This window comes from Varanus komodoensis, unplaced genomic scaffold (assembly GCF_004798865.1).
Source record: "Varanus komodoensis strain SLA01 unplaced genomic scaffold, ASM479886v1 scaffold7_3, whole genome shotgun sequence".
Taxonomy (NCBI): Eukaryota; Metazoa; Chordata; class Lepidosauria; order Squamata; family Varanidae; genus Varanus; species Varanus komodoensis.
The window spans coordinates 15,408,899-15,436,871 of NW_025336480.1; the positions used below are offsets into that span (position 1 = coordinate 15,408,899).

General features: G+C 42.4%; 1 protein-coding gene across 2 annotated transcripts in view; it reads right to left on the reverse strand.

Annotated features, from left to right (window-relative positions):
- Positions 1-1,591: 1,591 nt before the first annotated feature.
- Positions 1,592-27,973, reverse strand: part of ADAMTS2 (ADAM metallopeptidase with thrombospondin type 1 motif 2) — a 281,226-nt gene continuing 254,844 nt past the window's right edge. The window contains exons 16-22 of one of the 2 annotated variants that reach the window (XM_044454174.1): positions 26,776-26,939; positions 24,540-24,696; positions 22,749-22,881; positions 15,152-15,359; positions 13,790-13,919; positions 12,867-12,956; positions 1,592-6,744 (exon numbers count right to left, since the gene is read on the reverse strand). In XM_044454174.1, the coding sequence (XP_044310109.1) occupies positions 6,287-6,744; positions 12,867-12,956; positions 13,790-13,919; positions 15,152-15,359; positions 22,749-22,881; positions 24,540-24,696; positions 26,776-26,939 (1,340 nt within the window). In that variant the 3' untranslated portion in view covers positions 1,592-6,286. Of the gene's footprint in view, positions 6,748-12,866; positions 12,957-13,789; positions 13,920-15,151; positions 15,360-22,748; positions 22,882-24,539; positions 24,697-26,775; positions 26,940-27,973 lie in introns of both variants that reach the window. The other variant, XM_044454173.1, reaches the window with a different exon arrangement.

Here is a 27,973-nt window from a genome sequence, read left to right on the forward strand (position 1 = left end):
GGAGGAGGCAGGGGGGAGAGCCCCTCCCCTCCCCTCCCCTGGTTCTTCAGCTAGAGGACCAAAGTGTCTGTCTAGATAAAATGCATGGGCTGAGCCATGGCAGCACTGGGGATCACCCTTACATTGGATGCATGTACCTTCCGCATTCATAGGGCTACATGCCGCTAGAATGGGAATGACAGAATTTTACCCCTAAATGAGTGTATCCTTGATTGTGTGTACCCATGTAAACATGTCTGAAGACACAGCCATTTTGAAACAAATTATTTAGGTTCTGTGTTCTGCTGGGAAGCAATTTTGATAATCCATTTAAAAACCCAGCTGAAATAAGCAATTGTACTAGTTGCAAAAATAAAATAACTTATGAGGGCCTTTTGGTAGGGAACAGAAACTGACTCTTTAAAAGGAAAATTCAGTAATGCTGTGGCCAGTAACTACAGAGTCTGTAACCAAGAATCCACTTCAAAAGACACAGCAAGTAGGAAATGATGAATTCTGTGCTCCCCATTAGAATTCCAGAAAACCCTCTCCTACAAGCAAGATTCTAGTAATGCTTACTCAGAAACATGTTTTCTTTAAATGTTCTGTTACACTCAGTTACTTTTGACTAGACTGGTGTCTAAGTTAAATGGGACTTTTGAACAAAGTGTATTTCTGGCTAATGACATAATGTTGCTTCTAGGGCTAGTTTTTGTGAAATTGTAGTGGGGAACATAGTGCTCTACTGTGTGATTGTGAAACTGCTGTTTTAATTCTGCTTCCAGATAATTGAATAAGAGTAAATGCTGGCTTAACATTTGACATGCAGAAGGATTGATGGGCAACCCTGGCAAATGGCTGCAACTGCCAGGTGTTGATCCAAGGAGATGCAGCCATATAGCCAAGGCCCGGGGAATTCGCCCTCCTTGAGAAAGCAGGAGATCGGGGGCAGTAAGGGCAAATGGTCCTCACAGGAAATATGCCATGCGATGTCACCCCGGGAGTCATCTGATGAGACAGAAGGGGGACAAAAAGGGGAGCAGAGAAGGTTTGGGGTTCCTCTTCAAGGAGAGGTTCCCTTTTTGCTGCTGGAGGCTTTGCTGAAGAACACTGTACTACCTTGCATCTGTTAAGGCTACATCTGGTATAGTATTTGTGTGTAAAGCTAGACTAGGGAAGCTTTATTTTGTGTCCCAGGAGGCCAACGGGGCCCGGGCTCATGGGTTGTGTGTGTGACTGGTTGTAAGTTATATCTGCTCTCTAATTTCCCTTCCCGTCCTTTCTTCTGTGTAATTGTGCCCTGTGTGTCTTAGTGGTTTTAGACCCTCCACTCTCGTTTTGCTAACCTTTTAAAATTCTTTCCCCCCAATGCTTGGGTTGTTGTGTGCTGAATCCCGTGGGTCCAGAATTGGGGACCAGGAAGTCTCTGGGTGGCGGTTACTGCCCAATGGGTGGCCAGGAAGTGGGGAGTCTGGGGAGACTGACTGCTACAGTAATGCCTAAGCGGGCCGAGCACAGACACCATCTAGGGGTGAAAAAGCGCCCGCTAGCCTATCATACGGAATATTACTGGGGTAGAATCTGAGTAACCAAAGTTAAAAAGTCACACTCCTTTGCAAAAGAACCCAGACATCTGGACTTTAATAAATTATAAAATTAAAGATTCTGATTTTTATATACATTTTAATATACAATTCATGGTGGCTGATGTTAAGGCATATGCATCATATGTGAATGGCTGTGCCATATGAATATAGCTAATACTGTGCATTGTAGGCGAGTAAATATAGGACTAAATGCAGTACATAATAAAAGTAAATCACAAATACCCTTTGAGTACTGGTAAAGCACCATTTAGAGATTTTTCATTTAAAGCATTCTAAAGGCCCTTCACAGAACTGTTGGGTAGCTACTGGAAGTGCTGACACGTATTGCACATGCTGACTTCCTTCCCTTGGGCAGTTGGTATGTGAACCCAGCACAGGCTGGATCCAGCTTTGCCTGACTCCGAACAGACTTTTTCCAGCATTTCTTCAATGCAGGTTGAAAGTGACATCTTGCATATAGCCGTGGTTGCATTTGACTGGACTCAAGGAACGCTCCAGGATGTACACACTTTTGGGTTGGATGGGCGTGATAAGAAACCCTAATTCAATACAGGGGATGCTCACAGAAGTGTTAACCTGGAAGGTGAAGTTCCAGAGTAAAATAAAGGACTCAACTCAGAACACTCTTGTACATAGATCAGTATTGGCAGAGCTAAGATCCTAAGCCATGGCATGATGAACAATGCGGTGCGAAAGGCAACACAGTATCAGCAGTTTTCTTCCCCAGATTGCAGTTGAGATAATGAAAACATCTGGGATTGCCGTAATTTGGATAAAATGTGCGGACCAGGGCAGTTGCATAAAGGGGTTTCAGTCAGCCACAAAAATACTTTGGCCTGCGATTTATCTTGAACAGCAGCTTAGATGTTTTTTTGGAATGTCAATAGAGGCTTGATCAATGGCAATCTATGAAAGCTAAAGCCATAATCACTTTGACAGTCTTTAAGGTGCCACAGCACTCTTGATTGGTTACTGCCCATGTTGAGACAGCAAGCTGTTGTTAAAGGTATAGAAGCAGGGACTCTGCACCTTTAAAAATAGCTTGCTCTGTGCTCCCCCCACCCAACTGATCAAGCCGTGTGTTGTGGGAGGGCAATTCTAGCGGAAGGATTCATCTGTACAATTTTCAGAACCAAAAGCATCATGTTTAAAATTAGGCTTCCTCAATACAGCAGGGATAGTCTTCCATTTGTGAATTTTGCCAAGGCAACCTTTTCTGGAATATCAGAGGTGTAGTAGCTGAAGTCCTGTGAGAAAATCTGCTTACTGCAGCACAGACATAGCTGCACTTTGAAGAAAAAAGGCTGTGGGATACAGGAAACTGACTATAATTAAATATATAGGTGCACAATGGCAAAGAAGGCACAATGCAATGGACAAATTGCATTCAGGGAAGAGTAAGTTGTTAGGCACACAAGAAAGCAAGAAGCAAATTAGGCCAGTTGATTCTGTTTCTAGGATGTATGTTTAGGCACATGAATTGCTAAGCAGCTCTCCTTCACGTACACTGTCAACATACCGGCTCATGAGAGAGGAGAGTCACCTCTTGATGAAAGTGACTCACAAACAGCTGAACGCTCCACCTCAGAAATAATGAATGGCACAGGCCCACAGGAAGGCCTCTGCGCCCTCCATGGAGGGCTGCCTTCTCTCTGTTACTTAGCAGAAATTTCCTCTGTGCAAGGCATACTGCCACAAGTCTCCATGTGGAAGAGGGGAAAGATCCTGCCCACACGGAGCTATCCATGCACATCTCTTATCATGGTCCATAGCTACATACTGACAAGCATGTTTCATCTGAAACAGAACAAAACTGTCTTCATTTCGATCAAGCTGCTGCAGAAAATTGTGCCACAAAGTATTCTATCAGGGGCACTGCCAATGGTAATTTAATCCCAACTCTTGTTTTCAAAACTCTTTCAGTTTCTGAATTCTGGCACATTGTACACTTGTGCAGAATATGTGTAGCCAAGGAGAGGCTAAGAGCTTCCTCCTGCCCCCAAGTTTCAGAGAAATAGAACTTTCCAGAAAAATATATCACATGCATGTCCCAAACAACTAAAAATGAGATTGCATATATCATTGGGCATTTCCAGTGCAGTAAAATGGCTTTCCTGATTGATGTATTTCTTCATGAATTTCATATTAATATGACAATCCTTGTACTTGTCTTATTTCAAGGTTTTGAGAGGGAAAAAAGAAGCAACTCCGAAATGATTCCAAGGAACCCTTTGAACTGGAAGACACCAGAAGATGCTTACAGGGATCTCTATTGGAACACAAAAGGCAGTGATGTAAGATTATGCAAGGGACACCCTCGGTCAACACCAACAGTTGCTGTACCATGTGACTGAAATTGGATCAGGTCAAATATATGCCATGACTGTTACAACTTGCCACATTCCATCTCCAGTTGATATAAATGAGAGCCGTGGCTAGTTGTGTGATACCAAATTGGATCTAGCTGAACAGGACACAAATGATATTACTTAAAGCATTTTAGTTGCTCCTCAGCAAAAGGGCTCTTGAGCAACTTATATACTATTAGTCAAAAAAGACAGTATGCAAAATCATTATACCAGTTATTAAGGTGTGCAAGAAACTTTGTTTTCCTCCATAAATTGTCATTTAAATCTGTGATCTTGTACTAATTTGGAATTCCTCTTTAGTTAGGTTTTTGAGGGCAGCAGCCACATCAAGAACCTTGTAATCATTGCAAGGAATTCATGACTTGGGCAAGTTATGAAATAGAGAAGCTCTGCTAAAACTGGTAGGCAGGACAGTAAATTGTTTTTAAAACAAAACACAAAGACATTAGCTGGCTTTTCAGTCCATGCATGGTCCCACCAATCCACTAGCATTCATAGTGTATGTCTGTGCTCAGAGGTTTTCTCAGCCGCCACCAAATATGTCGTTAAAGTAGCAATTATACTTAGGAATCTGACCTATCACTATTATCCATTTAAAATGACGGGAAAACTTTAATTGTTTTGAGACCTGGCTGAAGCTTGATGGAGATGGGTAATTTTAAATTATATCATGCTTGATGGCCAAGCTGACCCATCAGTGGGACTATTTATTCACACATAAGTCGCACTGGGGGTTACTGGTGAGAAAAGGTTATTAGGGTCTGGCTATTTGACAATGAACAAAATGAGTAGCGATCAACTTGTGCTATTGAATCCTGACAAGCTTTCGGAAAGTGCTGTGTGCAATGAAACCAGTACTCAAAGGGGTGTCAAACTATACATTGCTAAGGTCTAAGCAGATTCAGTACGGTGTATACACATATATATGCATAATGACAGGTGTTTTGTTTCTGCTACCGTACAGCTGTCCTAATTAACTGTTGATAATACACATTGTTCATTACCAAAATGGTATAACATTGCACTATAGAAAATGTAATAAACACATTCTACATTATCTTCACAAAAAAAGCACCAACTGAAAGAAAAGGGAAATCCAGTCATTTAAATTAACCAGAATGTGAACAGAAACTGGGAGAAATGATCGGACTATCCAAATACTGAATAATTTGCATTGCAAGCCTATAAGACTAAAAATGCAGATATCTGAAAACAGACAAAAATATTGAAATTGGGGATGATTTAGGCAGTCCAGCCAGTGAGATAATTTTAATTTCAAATATTATCCAAGAATGCTATTATCTGATTCATGGGAAAATAAACACAGATACACATGCAAGCTCCTCCACCCCCCGATATGAGCCCCCTGAAGCACCAAGAGGCTCTTCCACCTGAAGCTGAAGGGGCAAGTATATTCATGAATGCTACCACTGTGTCGTTTCTTAAATGTGATAAAAAGGAAGCAAATATGGTGATGCTTTTACTGCCACAATCTCCAACACTTGTGAACAAATGCTCTTTTGAAAGAACGATGATGTTAAATACTACTTTGATCAGACTTCTGCAGAATGCTCTCTCCTCAGCTGGATTTTGTACAGTAAGCCGCATCACCTCATACCTACTTTCTCAAGCGGTTAACACAAAGAATATACTTGAGCTTGATTCCTGAAACTGGGCCTAAGTTAATCTCTTGATGTTACAGTGGTACTCTTTCTTGCTACCTGAGTATGAGAGTAGCACCGTTGAATTCAATGGAAAGATAGGTAAGACTAGTGACTGGCATGCTGAATTCCTCTGACGCTTTGAAATAAGTTCCACCAAACTTGAGCTGGGCTTATTTATAAATAAGTGTATTTAGGATCTGCGTGTTTAAAGAAAGCAGACATGCTTCCTCAAAGCAGAGGTTCCACTGGCTGCACTACAGGCCTCCATGCATTACTGAAGACTTGGCTTGAGCTCTTGGAACCTCTGGCACCGCTGTGAGCATCTCCGGGTGACATTTCATTGGACTCAAGTATACACACTGAGAGAGCAAGAGCACCCACGAAAAATTAGAACCTGGTTGACTGTGGTAGGTGGCACTGCTACATAGCAATGGAACTGCTGTGGATATTGCACGAGTTTCTGTGGCAACTGGTGACCCTAGCCATTTTTACAATATTTATATTAACCTTAATTAAATAACCCTAAATTTCTATCTTTTGCAGGCATTTGGCATTTCTGCCATAGCACCACTATATGTATTTAGTCTCTATGGTGACATGGGCATTACTGCGGCATTTGGTAACATCTCTATAAGAGAGAAAAAATATTTGTTGTTAAATTTCCATTTTAATGCAATTTCCTGAGCATCTCTCTTTTCCTTTTTTCAGCAATCAGCTCCTGAATTCTTCGGTTGTTTGTCCGTTCATAAGGTGGTTTCCTCTTCAAGATAATGTTGTGCTGTCGTACTTCATTTTCAAGCCCATGAATTTTATAGGGGACATCCACTGCGTTACCTTCTGGCTGATCTATGGAAGCATTAGAACTGGTGACATTCACGTTGGTGACAAATGGTGGCCCTGCAGTGGTATATGGGCTGTGGACTTGAGCAGGAGTTGTAAGTGTGGGAGGTATATCCTCTTCGATATCATTAACTTTACTATGGTTGGAGCTTGTTGGATTACTTCCTGTTTTGTTACCGTACTTATTACAAGAACTGCAACACAGTTTATTGTAACCAGGAATTGCACAGTACCGATAGAGAACTTCCATGCGACAAAACATTGACTTGTCTCCTTGGCAATGTTCTGCTGGAAGAGAAAAATAGAATTATGTGTACGCTATAAACTAAAGACAGAATCAAGCAAAGTTGGACTTAGAGCCTCTTGCATACCATAAAATGAGACATAATATGGGCCCTCAACTGAAGACTGATCAAAACTTTCAAGTCAAAATTTTACACTGTTTGAACTCTGATGGGAAATGGTGACAAAGAAGCATAATTCCTGTATCATGTGGGTTCCAGGCTCTTTGGCTTCAAACTCACACCTTATGGCTGTGTGAGATGCAACTGGAATTGCTCTTGTGAGGCAGTGATGTCTGTAAGAAACACTCACTATCTGGAATACCATGATCCACATGCAGCAGTTGCCATGAGCGTGGAGATACTCGTGTCTAAACAATTATGCAGGGAGTATCTTTCACACATTATATGATTATATCCCTGCACAGAAGGATCCCCAGTGGCTTTTCATATGGTATCCCTAACACTGAAACACTGCCCCTAAAATGCCAGCTTTAGTTCACCCTTGCTGATCCACGAAGTTGGAGAAATTCGGAAGCGGTGAGCCGGGATATGTTTCTGGCCTCTGTAATTAGATGTGCCTTAGCTATATAGCGGAATAGGAGTGGCTCTGAGGGAACGTTGTAGGACTTTTGCTTGCGCCCTTCTTGTCAATTTGATCAGAAGAAGAGTTGCTTGGATTGAGTTCATTGGCACTCAGTGATGGATTACAAACTTTCATACTTGGTAAATTGCCCTTCAAAGGGGCTACTGGTTAGTATTCAAATGTTTTAGTGTGCCATACATATGAGTGGCTAATAATTAATAATGGGTAGTTAACTCCGATCCATTGTGGAAGACATCTGAAGTGGGAAAATGCTATATTAAAGGAAACTACTATTCCAGTGATGTGTTGAAAATAACAACCATGACCTGCAACAAATGTTGCAATGTGGGGCACGCCTGTCCGAGATTCTCCATCCCTTTCCCCGTCTAACCTGCTTTTTCCGAGTTAGCTTTCTGTGACCAGCCAAGTCTTGCTGGGTTGTTTGTGGAACTTTCCCATTAAATATTTTGTGTGCATGATGCTATGAGAAATGAGATTACTGTTTGCATATAGGGTCAGATATGAAAATAGCCTGCCATATTAGGAGCTAATTTGATGTGTTGTCCTCCACATGAATACCTTCTATGTACCTATCTTCTGTTTCTGCCACAGCATTATAGCATAATCCAAGCAATATGGGCTTTTAGGTGCTAAGTACAGAGGATTTTGTAGCAGGGAGTAAGCAAGGGCATCCTTGTATTATTTTCAGCCTAACTGGAACTATAAACCATGTGTATCACTCAGGCCTCATGGCTTCTACAAACAACTGAAGCCTTATTTAGTAGCCTTCAGTTTCTCCACACCTTGTTCACTGTGCCATCATGTTCTTCCACAGGAACTGGTCAAATGTAAGGAACAAAGCAATTTTATACCCTGGTCTCTGTGGGATAGTTCACAATAAGGACTGTGATTTCTGTAATGTTTAAACAATTCCAGTAAACTCTGATGAAGGAAGCTTTGCATGATTAGACATCCTGCCATGGATGCAGACAGGATAGAAATGTTTTACATCAATCCATAAATAATGATTAAGGTTTTTTCTTTAGTAGAGAAAAAGCCAAATTGAGTTTTGAGTTGTAAAATCTGAAATACACTTTAACCAGCATAAAATTGTTTGGATACACTACATTAATGAAATATGTCATTAGTAAATGGGAAACAAATACTTCCCTTACTAGGCAAATGAAATGATACCATGTGGCACAGTAAATGCACCCAGTGAAGCTTCAACTTCAAACTGAGGAAAAGGGAAAGATGTCGCAAAAGTTTAGCGGATATTTTCCTCATTTAGATGACGTATGAATCCACATCTAAGGCCTCTCTTCCTATGTCACACATCCATGTTCAAAGATAAATGCAAGACAGAATAACAATGTATTCATTAATTTTGCAACTAAATGTTGCAAAAGTTCTGCTGTAATCTCACAGAGTAAAATGGACGTGTATATTATCCTGCCCCCATTACAATTCTGCAGTTACCTAAAAATACAGGTGTTCATAATCATGTCCTCAAAACGGAATGGCTTCAGTCTTTGACCAATCTCTGTGGAAGGAAAGCCTCTACTCACAGAAGGTGCTGCTATCTAATTGGGGTGGGGGGTCTCCCTCCTCCACTGCAGTTTGCCCCATACAGAAGGATGCCCTGGCCCTTCGGAACAGAATGTCAGGGAGCAGGATTTTCAGGGCTGTGGTAGGGAAGAGGGAGTGGGGAAGCCCATTTCCACTAGCCAAGCTGCACTAGTGACCTAGGTCCAGACTGCAATGTTGACAAACTTCAAAAGACATGTACATGCCAGTTATTCCCAGGAAAAGAATGCTGAGGAAGAGAAAAGTTACTTTAAAGGCTGCATGTTATGTTAAGCGTAAGTCCCAACTGTAGGCACCTATCTTGTTGTAAGCTGGCGATCCTCTTAAATTGGATGTGCACTTCTACACTGCAGATATTTCATTAAGTTTGTTCTACATCTGTCTCCAATGTGCTTCTCTTTTTCTGTTTTCAGTACCATATTTCATTAGTTTGCTAAGAATATGGTCTTACAATCCAGTCCTATCCATGCTGTTTTTGGGAATAGCAGTGCCAGCGATCACGTTTGCTGTAGAATTCTTGATGTAATATCAGTTTCCTGCATCAATCATATAAAGTATGAAAAGCAAACAGGTATCCTCAATCACCCTGTGCACATGAGGAATGGGCTCTGGGGCCCAGTACAGGCACCCAAGTGCATGCACATATGCACTAATGACAGTACTCAGGCAGTCCTACCATAAGCTAACAGGAGGCCAGAGCATTAGAAAGGATAGTTGGAGGGGGCAAATTTTACTCATGGACTACAATCTGCTGACAGGGTTTCCGATGTACCTCCCACTGAAAGCAATGGATGAGGCTTTTGTTCATTTTAATGACATCTGCCAGCAAGCTCCCCAGCAGAGAGTGCCCTCTCTTAATCAGCAGGGGGACCGTGCCATGTGGGTCGAATGCCTCAAGCGCAAAACATCCACTTGGCAAATATCCTTGATAGCTTTGCTAAGCTAAGTGCGGAGCTAAGCTAAGTAGATATTGCATTCCAATGCATAGGAGTGGCTCAGAGGGGGTGCCTCTTCAAGCGTGGGCGACTGGGAGGCTAGAAGCAGTGTGTGTGCGGGGGGAGGGAGCAACCATTTCCAGAGCTGTCACTTCTCCACTCCAGATACCCTCTCCCAGCAAAGGTTTGCCCTCTTGAAGTTTCCAGTGTATGAGCAGCCAGCCATGGCATTATGACAGCCTTCCACGGCGGTTAGAACAGCACTGTGCGCAGCTGTGGCAGCGGGCGCTTCAGTGATGCCTGGCTTTCAAGCACAGTACAACACAGAGCATCTCCCGATCAAATTCAAGGGGCACTTAAGATCTCTTTACTCATCTTGTACTTAAACAAAAAAAAAGCATGAGCAAAAGCTCATGAGTGTTTAATTGGCAAACCTATCAGTCCAGCACATGTTAATATTTCTGAAAAATTAGCACTGATTGACAGTGGTGGGAAATATCCTTTAAGTTAGTCATTTTGTGTGGGGACTACCAATCTTTTTTGGGAGAAGAATAACATAAAAATGAATTCTGCTGTTAACTGTGTGTTAACTCATCACTTCATTATGAAATCTAAGGGAGAAAGAATTTCCCTATAATTCGTTAAACATGTCTCTCTCTCTCATTCTCTCTCTCTTTCACACACACACACTTCATGAATCTAAAAAATTATAGTATTAGAATAGAAAAATTTAAAGGATAGCTAAATCATTGTATGCATTTTTCAAATTAATACTTAAAACTAGGAATGATTTTGACTGTTCAATATAAGAACCAGTTGAAGCATCTTTAGAAAAATGCCTTATTTTTCAGCAGTAAAATGGCAACCATGTGCAGCTCAAAGAGAGAGTCATGTTTCAGTCAGGACTGAAATGTTTTCACAATTAAGGTACACAACATTATTTGTTGTTTCTGGTAAATTTGTATCTTTTTATATTAAAACAAATTTATACTGTTTTCCTAAAGCAAAACCGCCAGACCTGCTCAACTTTCATCTTATTTTATTTTGCAGTATGCATGACAGACTGGAAGTATGTCTTCAACTCAGAAGTAAGAAAAAAATAGTAATTTGCACAGTCACTTTGGTACACATTTCAACTGGCCTCATAAAAAATATTGAACAGCAAACTGAATTGGCACATATTTAATATTATGCTAAATACATACAAAACACTAATAAAAGATCCCTGATAAACCAAAGTGCATATAGATCTAGTGCACAATGCCCAGATACCTTATTGCACCATTCTCTGTAGCCACCCAGATCCTGAAACATCATTGAACAGTTGTCTATGTAAAGGTTACTAACAGTCATGAATAAATTGATAACAGTTAAACACCAATTATATTACATAACAGTATTTAGTGCCAGATAACGTGTCTTTGCCTTTTACGTTGCCATGTATAATTACTAACATGTTGCAGCAGCAAATCATCATAGTAACAGCAAAATTTAAATATGTGATCACATGATAATGACAATTTTGAAGTGCTACATTGTTAAAAACCTTCCTAAGAGATATAATTTGGTAGCATATGGAAGCAAGCGGTTTGCTGTGGTACTCAAGGACTAGTATGTTTCTGTTCTATCCTGTTCTGTAAGTGGTTTTGTGGATAATAAGTCATAGTCTTTAACACAAACATACACTGAAGCGACAAATTGCCACTAAACAGGCTGGGTTGGCAATGGACCTTTTCTCTAATTTGAAAATGATTTTTCCCTTCTTATACATGGACTGTGCAAACTTCTTTCCAGTGTTTTATCATTCAAGTAAAAACACTACATGAATATCAATTCATGATACCAGTGCACTGTTTATATTTAAAGCTGGAACAGGTGGTTAATGCCAATGCAATTAAAGTTTAAGGCATTTTTCTAAACATAGTTTATTTCTCCCTAAGCAAAATGAAACAAAGCAATAAAAATTGAGGTAATTCTGTAGTTGTTCACACTGTTATGTTTGCCAGTTGACACACACTTATAGATCACACACGCACACACACACACACACACACACACACTCACAACTGAACCAGTCCAATCAAACATGCAAATGGTGAAAAAAGACTAATGGATGCAATGATGTAGAAAGAGTTCATACTGTTGAGCAACTTTTGACATTGCATAGCAGGACAATGTCATCTTGCCTCAACGAGATTAAAATACAGCACACCACAAACTGTAGCGTAGTTTTTGTCATTCTGCCTGCCTGTCCTTCTTTCTTTCATTCATTGTAAAGAAAATAAGGAATATTCTGGTAAAATTGTATGAAGAAACTCTTGCTGGTTTTGAAAAGAAACATAGGTGAAGGAAATGTAGTAAAAGCACCATTCAGTAGCAGCATTTGATGGGATCACTGTCTCATCCACCTGTAGAATATGTTTTCTCATCATAACAAACACAAAATTTAAAAGCCAGGAATTTAAAAATTGTGAAGCATGAGTTTTGAAGCAATGAAATTGCAAAGAAAGATGGAATGAGCACTTTCATTTTGTTTGACTACCCTGAAAAAACACTGAAACTAACCTGCTATGCAATAGAGGACCTTGAGACAAAAGGAGAACTTTAGCACTACAAGGTGTCATTATTGTGATGTGATCACATTCACAATAAGTTCTCGGTTTCACCCGCAAACTGAAATCATGAGCTGGTTAAGAGCCTTTTTTCACCATCACCAATCAGCAAGCAAACTGGTACCAGTTCACTTTGCTGGAGGACTTGCAACACACTGTAGGCAGCCTACTTCACACAGCCAACACCTTCATGATTTCCACTGCAGCAAGTGCTACTCAGTCACCAGAGAAGAAGACACTGTGCAGCGAGGCCCAGTGTGGGGGGAAAAGATTCAGCCCAAGGGGAAAACTTGGCAGAGTCAAGGAAATTTTCCGTATAGGAAGAAGAACAGAGCAGAAGGCAAAGTCCACATGTGATGTGGCATGCATTTAAGAGCAAAGGCAGAGTTATAAATTGGTCTTTTACTTGAAGATATTTTCTGGATAGGATAATCTGGGTCCGGTCTTGACAGCCATTGTATCATGTACGTTTTCTTTGATGTATCTGATGTGTTTTCTGAAAGAGACAAGACACAGTGAGCAGGAAGATGGAAAATGTAAGCCTATTTGTCACTTCTTAATGCACCATTTAAAAATTACAGTCTATTTAAAATAATTAATAGCTACCATTCTAATAACCACACCTTTAAACAACTGCAGCTACTTTTTAAAAAAGCACTATATTCTTAGTATTTGAATAACAATTTGGGCACCTCTGTTCAAATTCATCATCTGATAAAATGCCTCTAGAAAAGCCAAAACAAATGGTTCTATATGTGTTTTCTACCATCTTAGTATTTCTCTGCACATAATGGTTGGGTAGAAGACTCAAGTTTTTAATGTGTATGTGTGTTTGAAACTCATGTACTACTCCATAAGAGGTACACTCAAGAGATAGACAGAGCTGTCTGTGGCTTCCTACGAAGCATAGCAGCGGTGGCACACCTGTGGGTGTCCCCGTTGACAAGTGAAGTTGTCCTGAGAGTGCCAGCCACCGGAGATTCTTTCTTTCTTTGAATCATGTCAGGGAAACAAACATCTCATAACAAGAATGGGAAACGTGAAAAAGGAAAGGTCTGCATAATATTCAATAGCCCAATTTCCATTGTCCAAGCTACCAGTAAGTATCTGGAGAGAGAGATTATTCACAACTAGATAGATTATCAACACGTTCTGTTCCCTTGTCCCAATTTTTGGCTTTAATTAATGTAACACCCTTGTCTGGCTACAACCCCAAGTCAGACTTGAAATCATTAGCAAGTTAAATTGCAGTGTTGTCTTGCATTTCACAAAGCATCCTTCCCCACTCCTACCACAACAAAAAGTTTTTTTTAAATGGTTAATACTCACTGGGACATAAAGATAGTTTGCATAGTCTTATTGTCTCGGGCTTATCTTCTTTGCAAAAGCCAATGACATTTTCTCTAGTCCTGCATAGAACTTGTCTCTCTTGTGTACCATTACCACAAGTTACAGAACACTGGAGAAGAGAGAGAAACTGGGCTTCAACTTTTCTTTTTCAAGTTTATTTGTAGCTGGTATATTGCAGATAATATGATTTATTATTGCTTACTGCTTTTTATCATCATCATTACTGTACTACAATGAGGAGCTGTGAACCAGAAGGGAATCCTTACAGTTACCAAATATCCTAGGCAGGTCTTCTGTTCAGGCACAGCAGCTTCAATGTCCACAGAGACCTTCCCAAGCCAGAATGGTTTCCCCACTGATTTCAGCAGAGCAGACAAATCCACATGCACAATTCTCCCATAATTTTCTCCTACCCTCTCTAGCCCTACCATCTTTAAGGAAGCTAAGAGGAAACCATATGCATATGTATAATATGTATGCATCTTGCAATCCAAGAGGTTTCTGGAACGGTAACCTACCTACCAGAAATGCTCCTATGCATGGTTAGGAAGAAAAAGGGCCTGCAGATCTAGGACATTTTAAAAATTTGGTCTAACCAAGCATTGCATTTTGCCCTAAGTAAACTTGGTAGGGCATCTGCAGAAATTTTTATTAGGTTAAACTCATGATTTTGTGATGAAAGACCTTTGTCTGTGCAGGCTACTCCCTGTAGGAATATCCAGGGCTCCAGAGAGCTTCCTAGACCTTGATGAGGTCCTTCTTTCAGCCTCGCAGCCCAGCCTTAATTCAGCTTCGTGCAGCTATCCTCTTCTGCTTCTGCACTCTTGAACAGACTACATGCTTTTAATCTTTTCTTCCAGCTCTTGGTGCGCCTCCACCCCTCGTCTCTAAACCTATAATGTGTTTGGTTGGAAGCTGCATGGTCCAGTTCTTTCCTGAGAAGCCTGACAGTCTAAGACTTTGAAGCATCATTGGAGTCTGCTATGGGGAAAAACAGCACTGGATAGACTTCCAAAGGATTTTGGCCATTGAGCTGCGAACCAGCTGCCTAACATTCTGAATCAAGCCAAACTCAAATATATAGGAAAAATGGAAATACATAATTGAATAACAATTGAGACAGCCAAATCAACAAACAAGCCACAGACCTTGTGCAATCTTTCCATTCATATAATTGAATCTTTCAAGGAAGCTTTCTCAGTGACATTTTCTTAAGAAGAGAACCATTAAATCTTCCAAGCAATTCTTAACATTTTTTTATGGCAGTAATCTGACCCTATGACATCACTCCAACAGGCACATTTCAGTATAATTTGAACAAGGCCACAGATTCCTGCTTACCTCTGACCAGGGTCCTATCCGCCACTGAGCTGGGCAAAGCTCCCGGTTGCACGCCCGCTTGCCTTCCGGACGATCGCTGCTGCAGTATTTGGTATGAACAGAGCGATTTGTGTTGTCATGCAGCGGCTGGATACATTTGACGGAACGCACCTGATACCCTGCTTTTCCGCAGCTCTTGCTACAAGGCTCCCAGTCGCCTGTAACCCATCTGGTTCAATGAAAAACAGTCCAGCTAGATAAATGGATACTTTACATGCCTAACTCATTTAAACCAATCTATATGTTGATAACACTTACCTTCCCAGTTTCAGGACATTTTTTCATTTGTACAAAATACACACGAAATACACACATCCTACCATGTCAGTTGCATAGGATGCTCAATGTGTAAAACACCCTTAAGATACCTAAAAATTTTCACCAGAAAAATTATTTCTGTGTGAAGATTTTCCACAATTGACTTCACTGCATCAAACACTTGCATTTTCTGAAAACAGGGATTCTTCTCCCTGTTTTTGCAGTTCTTGGACTGATACAGAGGGCACACCAATGCATGCTAAACAGTTTACAGCTCATAACTTTAAATAGTCCAAAGGCTAACAATAAGCATTTGGAGTGATAGATTACTTGCACCTAGATGTATGCTCCATTCTGAAGGACTGGGGCACACGTGATTGTATTAGATCTTGGTTATTGACCATGGAAACATATGATGTGCCTTGGGATAATCAGGAAGCTTACAGAAGTAAGCTTTGACATGGCTGCTGGTCTAAAGTGTTTTCATATGGCCATGACCCAGTTATTTGTCTCTCCAGAGGTGAAAGTCTGGATTGCTCAGGATGGGGTGGAAAAAATGGTAAAGGATGGGATACAAAAAAATAAATAAATAAGAAAATCAAAAGTCAGTAGAACTTTCTAGGAATGTGCTCTTGTGGGATTATAACCCTCAATTTTTTATTATCTGAAAGATGAATTTTCTGGCTCTGAATTTATTTTTAATTATTCTTCATCAATACAATGTATTAAATGTGGACAAGCTGTTGAGTTACAACACTTGGAGAGAGAAAAAGGCATTTTGTGCTAGGCTAGGATCTCACTGATTATCCTCAACATATTGCAATATTTAAACCACAGTCTGGATGGGAAACACTTCAGCATGAAAGCAGCACCTGGTGATTCAGCCAGTTTGCAAGTGTCTTCAAGTCACTCCACAGCAACCACAGCAATGACAAAACCAACAACCATTTTTTATCTAAGAGACCATCCACAGTAGATACTGTGGAAGCACAAAAGATTTGAAATCATATTTCATACCCCAATCGTTACCTGAATTATTCTGTTAGATCTTTCCCAGAGTATTTTTTTTAAAATAGGTTGGATTTACAGGAAAAGAATTTCCTTCCTGCCTTCAAACAACAACTATTTGTAATGTTCTAAATAATTCATGTGGAAACCAGCAGAGGGATAAAGCACTAAAACAAGTGTTCTCAGCAGACACTGGCACCGTATCAGCATAATTCTTCGAGATGAATTTGCTGCTACAGATTTTCCAACAATTCAGCCATCAACTAAGAACCACATGAAAAATTATGAAGGCCACAGCCAAGCAGTTTGTCCTGCCCTTATAAAGCTTTCAAAGTAATATATCTGTTTTACTCAGGCACCATGCTAAAGCACTTCTATATCTTTTCCATCATATGCTAACGAATGGAATACTAACCTCTGCACTTACATTTTCCATAAATAAATAGACAGTTTGATGAAAGAAGACATTTAAAGTTTTGCAGAAGCCTTCCGCAACCTGGTGTGCTCCAGTCATGTTTGCACTGCAATTCTCATCATCCAGACTATTGTGCATGCTGGCTGTGAGAAGTTGTAGCCCCAGACATCTGTAAACAACTGGTTGGGGAAGGCTGTCTTACAGGATGCACGCTAACCATTTTCAATATGCTTAGCGGGAGCTTCATGCACTGTGTTGCTACACAGAGAATGCTTGTTGAGATAGGAGGTGGCAATTCTGAATGCCAATATTCAGACTCAAACATTGCTAACTTCTGGGCTGGATTAGCCACTCACTTTTAAACCCAGAAGACAGAAATATAATTCCCTTAATCAGTCTACCCTCTTATTGTGATGACCCATGTAGGAAATGCATAGGTTTCACCCTACAGCTTGGGTGGCGGACTGGATGTGCTGAGAAGGCCAGAGGGTCTCCTGGGACAGCTCTCGGTGGCTGGATTACATTAGGGGGCAAGCCTCCCACTCCAGGTGGTGTTTCAGAGCAAGGGGCACTGCCTCAGCAGTCGCATGGAACATGCAAAGGCACACTGGAAAGTGCTACCAGATCAGAACAATGACGTGCAGATGGGGTGCATTGTCACTGCAGTGCGCACTTGAATCCACACATGAAAATGCACTGGCATTAGGCTGGCTCTTTTGAATCCAACAAGTGATCATTCTGCCCATGCTCTCCTAAATTGTCTCTCTGGATTGAGACAAAAGGAATAGGCTCTACATTTACATCTCTCCTAAGACTCATAATGAAGCATAAATATCTATCCTTTTCTCTATCTTTCTATAGGATAAGGCCTCACTCAGCCACTGCAAGCCCTTTTGGCTCTGGCCTCTTGGCAGAGCAGCAGAGGCAGAGGCTGGGAGAGCGTGCGGAGTGACCAGGGGACTGGCGAAGGCAAGGGAGGAGCTGGGCAGCGGAGCAGAGGGCCAGGAGCAGCGGAGAGGAAGGGGGCGGGGCCAGAGGGGCCAGGAGGGAGCAGAGGGTGGGGCGTCGTCCCTTGGCTACGGCCCGGCCTGTCCGGAGACTCCCTTCCCTGAGACACAGGGGTTTGATTGTTTGTTTGGTTTGTGCTGTGCTTTGTTTTTCTTCCAATTTAAATTTAAGTTTATTTTGTCCTTGTGTGTGTGTGTGTGTGCGAGTGGGTTTTCGTCTGGGAGAATTGGGTGAGTGAGAGGAACTGCAGGACTAACAAGGCAGGGGACCAAGGTAAGGTCTCGGAAGGGATACTGATGGCAGACCAGGAGATGTCCTTGGCGGGAGTCAAGGGTGTTGCTGTCCACTGCGAGAGCTGCAACATGTTTGCCCTTCTCCCCCAGGAGAGGCAGGGATACACTTGCCCTCGGTGCAAAATGGTGACCCTGCTAGAAGAGGAGGTGAGGTGCCTGAGGGTCAAGAGAGCTCTCCAGGCCCCCCCAGAGCAGCCCCCCTCTGGACAGAGGGTTGAGGGAGAGGCCACGGGAGGAGCAGCTGTGGAGACATGGAGGTATGTCACCCACACGAGGAGGAGGTCAGCACAGCCTCCTCCTTCTCCTGGCACCAATCTGGAGCTGGGAAACAGGTTCTCTCCACTTGGGGAGGCTGGGGCTGATGAGGCCTCAGGGGACCAGCAGGACCCCCAGCCTGAGACGTCAGGCGGCAAGGGGGTCGCTGCAGGAGAGGTGAGGGCCAGGGCACAGCCACCCACCAGCACCGGAAAGGTATGGCGGCGGGTGATTGTTGTTGGGGACTCCCTGCTGAGGGGCACTGAGCCGGCGGTGTACCACCCCAACCTGGAGACAAGGGAGGTTTGCTGCCTGCTGGGCGCACGCATCTGGCATGTGAAGGGCAGAGTGGAGCATCTTGTTCGCTCTGGGGGTCACCAGCCGCTCCTGGTGATCCATGTGGGCACGAACGATGTGGCCAGGCAGGGTGTGGTTGGGACCACCAGGAACTTTGAGGCCTTGGGGAAGAAACTCAGGGAGCTGAAGACCCAAGTGGCCTTCTCGTCAATCTTACCTGTCCGGGGATTTGGGCCAGGAAGGGACAGGAGGGCCCCCGAGGTGAACAACTGGCTTAGGGTGTGGTGCCAGAAGGAACGCTTCGGGTTCCTCGACCACGGCACTCGTTTTCTTGCCAATGGACTTCTGGCAAGGGACGGGTTACACTTCATGAGGATGGGGAAAAGGTCCTTTGGAGATGCTCTAGCGAGCTTCGTCCGGAAGACTTTAAACTGAGCCGGGGGAGGCCCCCCGGGAATGTGTCTGCACTGAACAAGTGTGGGGGAAGGATCAGGGCTCTGGGAGCAGGGTTTTAGAGATACTGCAGGGACTGACAGGACTCCTACAGAGAGGGGCCAGGTATTAGGGAGGATGGGAGGAAGGAGGAGGCTGGGAACTCCAAGGAAAGAAAGCAGTGGGAAGGAGTTGAGGTGCATGTACACCTATGCTAGGAGCATGGGTAATAAGCAGGAAGAGCTTGAGGCTCTCCTGGGAACAGGAGGGTATGACCTGGTGGGAATCACAGAAACTTGGTGGGATGAAAGGCAAGTCTGGAATGTGAACATAGAAGGGTATCACCTTTTTAGAAAGGACAGGAAGGGAAAGAGGGGTGGGGGCGTGGCTTTATACGTCAGGGAAAGGATTGGATGCAGTGAGATAGAATGCAGCACAGATGGGGATTTGGTAGAGGCAGTCTGGGTGAAACTTAGGGGTTTTGACAGGGAAAGAGACCTGACAGTGGGGGTATGTTATCGCCCTCCAGGTCAACTTGAAACCCTGGATGATGTCCTGACAGGCCAAATTCTAAGGATATCTCGGGGGAGAGAGACAGTAATTATGGGAGATTTCAATCTCCCGGATATTACTTGGGAGACTCACTCATCGGTGACAGCCAGGTCATGTCGCTTCCTAGAAGCTATCGAGGGAGTGTTTTTCACACAGAGGGTCCGAGAGGCAACGAGGAGGAGAAACATCCTTGACTTGGTCTTGACCAATAGGGAGGAGCTGATAGATGAAGTACAGATTAGGGGAGCTATGGATGCAAGTGATCACTCCATCCTTTGCTTTGAGATCAGGGGACTGCGGACAGGCAGCAGGTCAAGCACCAGAAGCTGGGACTTCAAGAGGGCCAACTTTGGCCAACTGAAGGCCAGACTGGGGAAAGTCTCCTGGGATACGTTACTGGAAGGTAAGCGAGTTGAGGAGCGGTGGATAGCACTCAAAAGGGAGGTTTTGGAGGTGCAAGCCTTGACGATACCTCTAGTCAGTAAGGTGGGGAGGCGGAGGAGAGTGCCGCCATGGATGCAAAAGGAGGTGGTTAGAGGGATTAGACGAAAGAGGAACCTCTGTAGGAAATGGGTACTGGGGGAAATAGACAAAAGGGTATACCGGGAGGAGGAGGCCCATTGCAGAAGGATTCTTCGCAAGGCTAAGGCTGATTATAAGCTGAGACTTTCCAAGAATATCAAGAGCAATAAAAAGGGCTTATTTCAGCATGTAAATAGGAAGAGGAAGGGGAGACAAGTGGTGGCACCACTAAATAAGGAGGAAGGAGATCCAGTGACTGATATGAGGGAACAGGCACAGATGCTAAATGACTATTTTGCCTCTGTGTTCTCCCCAAAGCAGGACGGGGGATACACGCATAGGAGATTAGATGAGGCTGGGGACTTAGGGGCACAGATTAGAGTCACCCCCCTTGAAGTTGAGGGGCTCCTCAGGGCATTGGACATTACAAAGGCACCAGGCCCTGATGGGTTACACCCAAGAGTCCTTAGAGAGTTGGCAGGGGTTCTCTCATGCCTGCTGCCCTCCATTTTTGAGACCTCGTGGAGAACGGGTGAAGTTCCAGAGGACTGGAGGGTGGCATCAGTGGTCCCAATTTTCAAAAAGGGTAGTAGAAAGGACATGGGGAATTATAGACCGGTTAGCCTTACGTCCATTGTAGGAAAAACAATGGAAAGGCTCATAATAGAGAGAGATCTAGTGATGCTAGATAGGGAAGGGAGGCTGACAGCCACACAACACAGCTTTCGCAAAAACAGGTCCTGCCAGACAAACCTTGTGGAATTCTATGACAAGGTTTTGCGATGGCTAGATGGAGGGGATGCAGTGGATGTGGTATACCTGGATTTCAGCAAGGCCTTTGACAAAGTGCCCCATGATATCCTGGTGGAGAAACTGAGGAGTTTTGGGATACACCAAAGCACTGTCCGGTGGATTAGGGCATGGTTGACTGACCGAAAGCAGAAGATAACCATTAATGGGGAATCATCGGGATGATGGCCAGTGACAAGTGGGGTCCCCCAGGGCTCTGTCCTGGGGCCGATCCTGTTTAATCTTTTCATTAACGACATGGAAGAAGGGATGAACAGTCTGCTGATCAAATTCGCTGACAACACTAAAACTGGAGCAGTGGCCACAACTGAGGAGCAGGTACTCCAGATCCAAAAGGATCTGGACAGACTATGGAAGTGGGCAGGAGACAACAGGATGGCGTTCAATGTGGATAAGTGCAAGGTCTTGCACTTGGGGCATAGGAATAGCTGTCATAAGTACAGGTTAGGTGAGAAGTGGCTGGAGAGCAGCACTTGTGAAAGGGACCTTGGGGTACTGGTTGACTGCAGGCTAAACATGAGTCAGCAGTGTGATGCGGTGGTCAAGAGGGCGAATGCCACCCTTGGTTGCATAGCCAGAAGTGTGGCTTCTAGATCAAGAGAGGTATTACTACCACTCTACATGACTCTAGTGCGCCCGCAACTGGAGTATTGTGTTCAGTTTGGGGCCCCTCATTACAGAAAGGATATAGTCAGGTTGGAGTCAGTGCAGCGTAGGGCCACAAGGTTGTTGGCCGGTCTGCAGGGGATGCTGTATGAGGCCAGACTGAGGGAACTGTGTCTCTTCAGCCTGGAGAAGAGGAGACTCAGAGGGGATATGTTGGCGACATACAGGTATGTGAGGGGATGTCACATGGAGATGGGTAGAGACCTGTTCTCCACTGCAGAGGAAGGCAGGATGCGCTCCAATGGAGCCAAGCTCAGGGAGCCAAGGTTCTGTTTGGATGCCAGGAAGCACTGCCTGACAGTCAGGACCCCGAGGGCGTGGAATGGGCTTCCACGAGAGGTTGTTGAGGCCCCATCGGTGTGGGTGTTCAAGGATAGGCTGGACGTCCACATGGTGGGCATGTCGTGAGTGGAGCCAGCTGGTGCCAGAGGTCAGACTAGATGGCCTGGGAGGCCCCTTCTGACTCGCGCTGTTTTCTATGTTTCTATAGCAAGAAGAATCATGCAAATGGAAAATGCCATAAATACTTAACCAGAAAGTGACTTTTGTGAGCATTTCCCATCCACTATCCAACAAATCTACATCATTAAAAGCTAGACTGTGAGTTTTATTGGTGGTTGGGTTGTAAGTCATATTCTTCAGTAACAGCCTATAAATATCTTTATGTATTTAAAAAGCACATGTCCTAAAATGCACATCTATTTTTGTCCTGATTGACTAAAGATACAGACACATGAGTATATATGCATTAAATTGAAATCATTATTAGTATTTCCCCCCACATCAAAATCTATTTTGGAATGATTAGTTGAAAGACAGCTCCTGCAACAAGCAAAATTCTGGCAATTCCATCACATAGTTGCATAACTTCTGATTTGGCAATGGGGCTAAAAAGTATGGTTATAGAGCAGTCCTCACGCAAAGAAGCCAGAAAGGGAGGGAACAAAGGTGGAGTCATTGGAGGCTAGCTCAGGGCACTTCTGATTCAGCTGATTATCATGCAACAGCACAATTAGTTATTCCAGCAGAGAGAAATGCTTACATTGGTTGGGAGCATTCCTGGAGATTGCACACTCTGCGAATGGGCTTTGGCTTTTGGATGGAGTCACAGTAACTGCGATGAACCATCTTGTGGTCAGTCTTCCTCCGGCAACCATATTTTGTAAACTGATAACCTTAATTGAGAGAAAGGGGGAGGGAGGGAAGGAGAAACTACTTTTATCTACAACATGTTAAAATGATTTCCAGGTAACTCAAGCTGTACTCCCTGCCCCCACCTCAAATTAAAAAAAGCCTTGAAACCTTTTTTGAACTATAGTCAAAAAGAGTCAGGGAGGACTGGTTTAGATGCCATTCTTTAAGATCACCCATGGGAGTGTGTGGAACTACTAGTGGGTTTGTGATTCATTTATTTCTCACTCTTAGAAAATGTCAACACTGTTCCATATCTAGACAGATTCCAGATTGCCGAACAGTAAAAAGATAGAAGAATAAAAACACTGCATTAAAAGCAAGATACTATTAAAACTGTGGCTGGTCAGCAAGGAAGCCTTACCAAAACAAAGATGACTTTAGCAGGTGCTGAAAACAATGCTATTAGAGCTGCCCTGGCCTCCAGAGGCAGGGAGTTCCACAGAAGTGGGGCCACCACAATGGAGGCTCTTCTGGGGGAATTCAGTCAGGCCAGGGGTCTGTGTGGAACCACCAAGAAAATACCTTCCAATGACCAAGCAAACTGCTCAGGTATCCTGGTACCAATTGTTTAGGGCTATGTACAGTCATATCAGGATCTTAAACCGGGCCCAGTAGCAAACAGGCAGCCATTGCAGTTCCTCCAGCAAAGCAGCCACAGGTTCAAACGGGGCAGAGTCTAACAGCAGTTGAGCTGCTGCATGCTGCTCTACTACTACAGGTTACTGGGGTCTGTGTCACTGTGGCTGGTCTGGCAGGGATCACGTGGAGGCACCATCTTCTAAAATGGCAGACCCATTTCACAGTTGTCACAATACCATAGACTGCAAGTCTCAGTTCATATAACTAGCACCTTCAGATAACCCCAGCTGGGTTGTGACGCTGACTTCGATGAGAGCATGCTATGCTCCCACAGGCTACAAATGCAAGAACTTGCAGTGGATTTGTTGTTTTGTACCTTATGTGTGGGGAACTGCAGTGTGCTGGGGAAGAACAAGGGAAGACTAAATGACTCGGAATCACACAACAAGCAGAATCCTAGAAGCCAGGAAATGATTGAACATACCCTGGCCTAACTGCATTGTCCAGAAGCAGATGGCACGCTAGCAGTATTTACATGTTCAGTCCACAGTGGGCTACAATATGGACTCTGGTGCAATTTCTTATACTCAGCATTTTATCAGCACTCATTCATTTATTTAATCTTGGTTTCTGAGTGGAACCTGTCCCAATACATTTTATCTGCTATCTATTTTCAAGATGCACAATATCTTATGAACAATGGGCGGCAATAAATAACCTGCAGAGCGGATGTTTTCCTCTAGCCTCAATTTGTCATGCTATGAATATTCACATAGTGTTTCCTCTTACAATATAAGTGATGATGGCGATATCTCATAATTTTAAAGAAATGGTTCCAATTTGCTTAGGCTCAACAAATGCAAATTCATCACAGGTGACTGAAGACTCAGTGAATCAAAGACTTAATACCAAAGATAATACCACCCCAAACTCCATACTTTTCAACAAAGTCCTTTCACGCATTCAGTTGTTTGTGTTTAAATGCTGGGTGCATGTGTGAGCATAATTAATCACAAAGCTTCTGTCATTCAGAAACGTATACAGAATCATCATTCTTTACCTCCACCACAGGGTTTTGAGCATGGAGTCCATTTTTTCAAAGCCCACTCGAATGTTACTGAATCTTCCAAAACATTGTTGTTATCCACATTTAAGGAATCTTCATGGATCATGTACTTGTATGTCAGTGAAATCTTGGTATTGCCATGAGGAATTGCCTAAGACAAATAATGCATATATTTGTAGCAAGATCCTTCTGAATATCATAAACACATTTTAAAACATTTTAAAAGCACAATAATTAGGACAAAGATGTTAGAATCTTGTTATTTTTGTCTGTGTTTTACACTGCATTCCTATGCACCATTACTAAAAAAATTTTTTTAAAAGTTCTCTGTTATCAATGTAACATTCTATGGAAAGTGTGCATAGGACTGTATCCTTAATTTGTTTTGCAATTATATTTCTACTGATTTTCTATATTTTATAATTATATGAACATCTGAAGAATCTTATGGATTCCTGGTATCTTTTGATGAAGGTTAGTCTAAACAATAATATAGTAAAGGCATAATCCTATGCATACCTAGGCTAGTTGGGGCATGCTAAGCTTTTTCTCTGCCTAATATGCATAGCATTGCACCATAAATAAAAAATAAATGCTAGACTAAAGGTGCAATTCTAAGCATGCTTAGAGAGAATAAACATAGCTAGCTGAGCCATGTTGGAACTTTTTCTGTCTAAACGTGTAGGATTGCACCCTCACACTTTGATTTTCCTAATTTTCCAAATGTTGAGAATAAGATCTATTAAAATCAATCAAGGAGCTAATGATTTTTGTATTAGATTTTTATCCCACTCCATTAGCCATAAGGCTCCCTGGGTTGACAAATTAATTACAAAGGTCATATTTATTTATTTATATTTCCATTTCTGTACTGGCTACTCCCGAAGGCTCAAGGCAGATTACAAGAAAAAGTACCTATAACAATAAATAAAGAATAAAAAACTTCATTATCAAAATGTAAAACTTTACAATAACAACAACCAAGCAAGCAGTGAAAAGGATGGCAGGATCAATTACTTAAAAAAGATACTGAGCATTTTAGCCTGGCACTGAAACAATAGCAGAGATGGTGCCAGGCGGACATCCCTAGGGAGACTATTCCAAAGGCAGGGAGCAGCCACCCAGAAGGCCCTTCGTCTATTTGCCATTCCTCTCACCTCTTTGAGGAATGATACTTGCAGAAGGGAAGTAGTATACACACCAAACTGGTGATGATTTAGGGTTAATTTAATAATGTTCCATGACAGTAATTTCATTAGTTCTGTGAAATGTATAATTTCATATGCATCAATGAAGAAATACCTCTTGGAGAGCAAGAGTATTCTTTTTTCCCAGTCTGCATGTAGAATTAATACTCAGGTTGTGCAGCAATGTGAAGTGTACACTTTTTAATAAAACTGGGACCTGTGCTCATCCCATATACCCTTATCTTACTGTGGGCAGATTATGGAAGTGGCATATTACAAGGATGGCCAAATTAGAAGCAAGGGTCACCTAGTCGCTAGCAATCCTTGCAACAAACCACCCAGATTTGTAGAATATTCATGCATTGTCTTTATTTTTGCACCTCTCATCAATCACATTTCCAGGGTGGTTTTTGCAGTAAAAAAAAAAAAAACCAATAAAAATGTCCACACAAAATGAAAGAAAAAACACAAAAGCAGCATAAAAGTTGGCAAGATTAAAATCATATCAAAAATCCTGGGGAACTTTTAAAAATATGTTTTCCTTGTGTTTAAAGTACAACAAGATAGGCACCAGGCGAGCCTCTGTGTAGAGAAGTAAGGGAAGCTTTTGTTCTGCCAGATGCCACTGTTGCTCTGGCTTCCTACTTCAGGCAGCCTGCTGTTTTTACCTCATCTGACCTGGTTGGACATACTTTCAGAGCAGTTCTGGTTCTTTTCCTGGCAATGCCCAGGCTCTGGCTTTGCTTGCATCACTCTCCAGTCTTTCCTCAGGCATTATCTCCCTGGCAAATGCTTCCGCTCCTTGCCATTCTGTTGATCTTTCCCTCCCACCCGAGTGCACCCTCCCTCAGTCATTCAGCTCCTTGCTTGGCTGTCTTTTTCAGCATGCATCCTTGCGGCCCTTACAATCTGCAGTGGCAACATGTAAAGTTGGGGAGAAAGAATTCACCATGACCTTGATTGGTAGAGCAGATGTCTTAACAACAGATGCAAGCCATAAATGCAGACTCAGTATAACACTGACTCATCCTCCAGTGACTTACCAGGATAGTGATTCCATTTCGCAAAGGACCCATTGTTTGCACCATTTCCCGGTCATCATCATTCCGATACTCCCACTCCACACCCATGTTGACAAATATTTTGGAATTTGGCACATAATTATTCTCATTTAAGATAAATTTCCCAGTTTCTCTGTTCTTAATTGCTAGAAACAGCATGAAAAATGTTAACTTCTTAGGAACTTTCAATTTATTTTTGTTATTTTCAATTTTCTGGAGAAGGAAAGAGACTAAAAGGTTTTAGTCATAGTCCTGTCTGCTTACTTTGTGCAAAGAACTTGCATACTTCCTATAATCAGCAGGACGGTTTTCATAAGCAATGTAGTCAGAACATAAAGTACAATTACCATAAAAAGAAACCAGATACATTACTAATTAAAACCCCAAATCCATAATTAATAAAGAAAGAAATAAGTAACAAGGGGTGTATGCCTAAAGCCACATTAGAGCCAGTCATTAGACAGAGTGAGGCAGGTGTGCAGGAGCAGCAAACTTTTCATTATTTTATTTGTTGCGAGTGAATATTTACTGCCAGGAATGGGGAGAGAATGTTGCTTTGACCACAGCTGTGCTTTGCTTCAGTCATGCCCGTTAGTGGTTTTGTTCAGTCTGGGCATGGAGTCCCATGTAGAAACAAATCTAGTCCCAACCCAGGCCCTGAGGAGATAGTTCCACAGGTATGGATGCCCAATCAGAGATACGTATTTATTCTCTATATATGCTATCCCACTAGTGGGCAGCTTATATCATTATAAAGTCGACAAACAGCATAAAATAATACAATACACAACATAACTCACATTTATTTAAAAAAAGCCTGTAACAATAAAAATATACAGCCGGCGCCAACTGTTTCTTTCTTTTAGGTGCCAAGTGAAAACTTTTTTATTCCAACAAGTTTTGGTTAATTTAATTAATACATTTATATTTTGTTAGAGATTTCTTATTTAATTTTGGTTGTTAATTTATTGGTTGTATTTATCATGCTGTGTGTGGTTATATTTTATCATTTTATTTATTGATTTGCTCGTTAGCACTTTTGTATACCATCTTGTAGCCATATGACTCTCTAGACAGTTTACAGACTAAAAAACCAATCACATAAAACATCATAAATAACACAAGTAACACAATTAAAATCACAGTATCAATACTAAATAACATAACATCATAGCAGGAA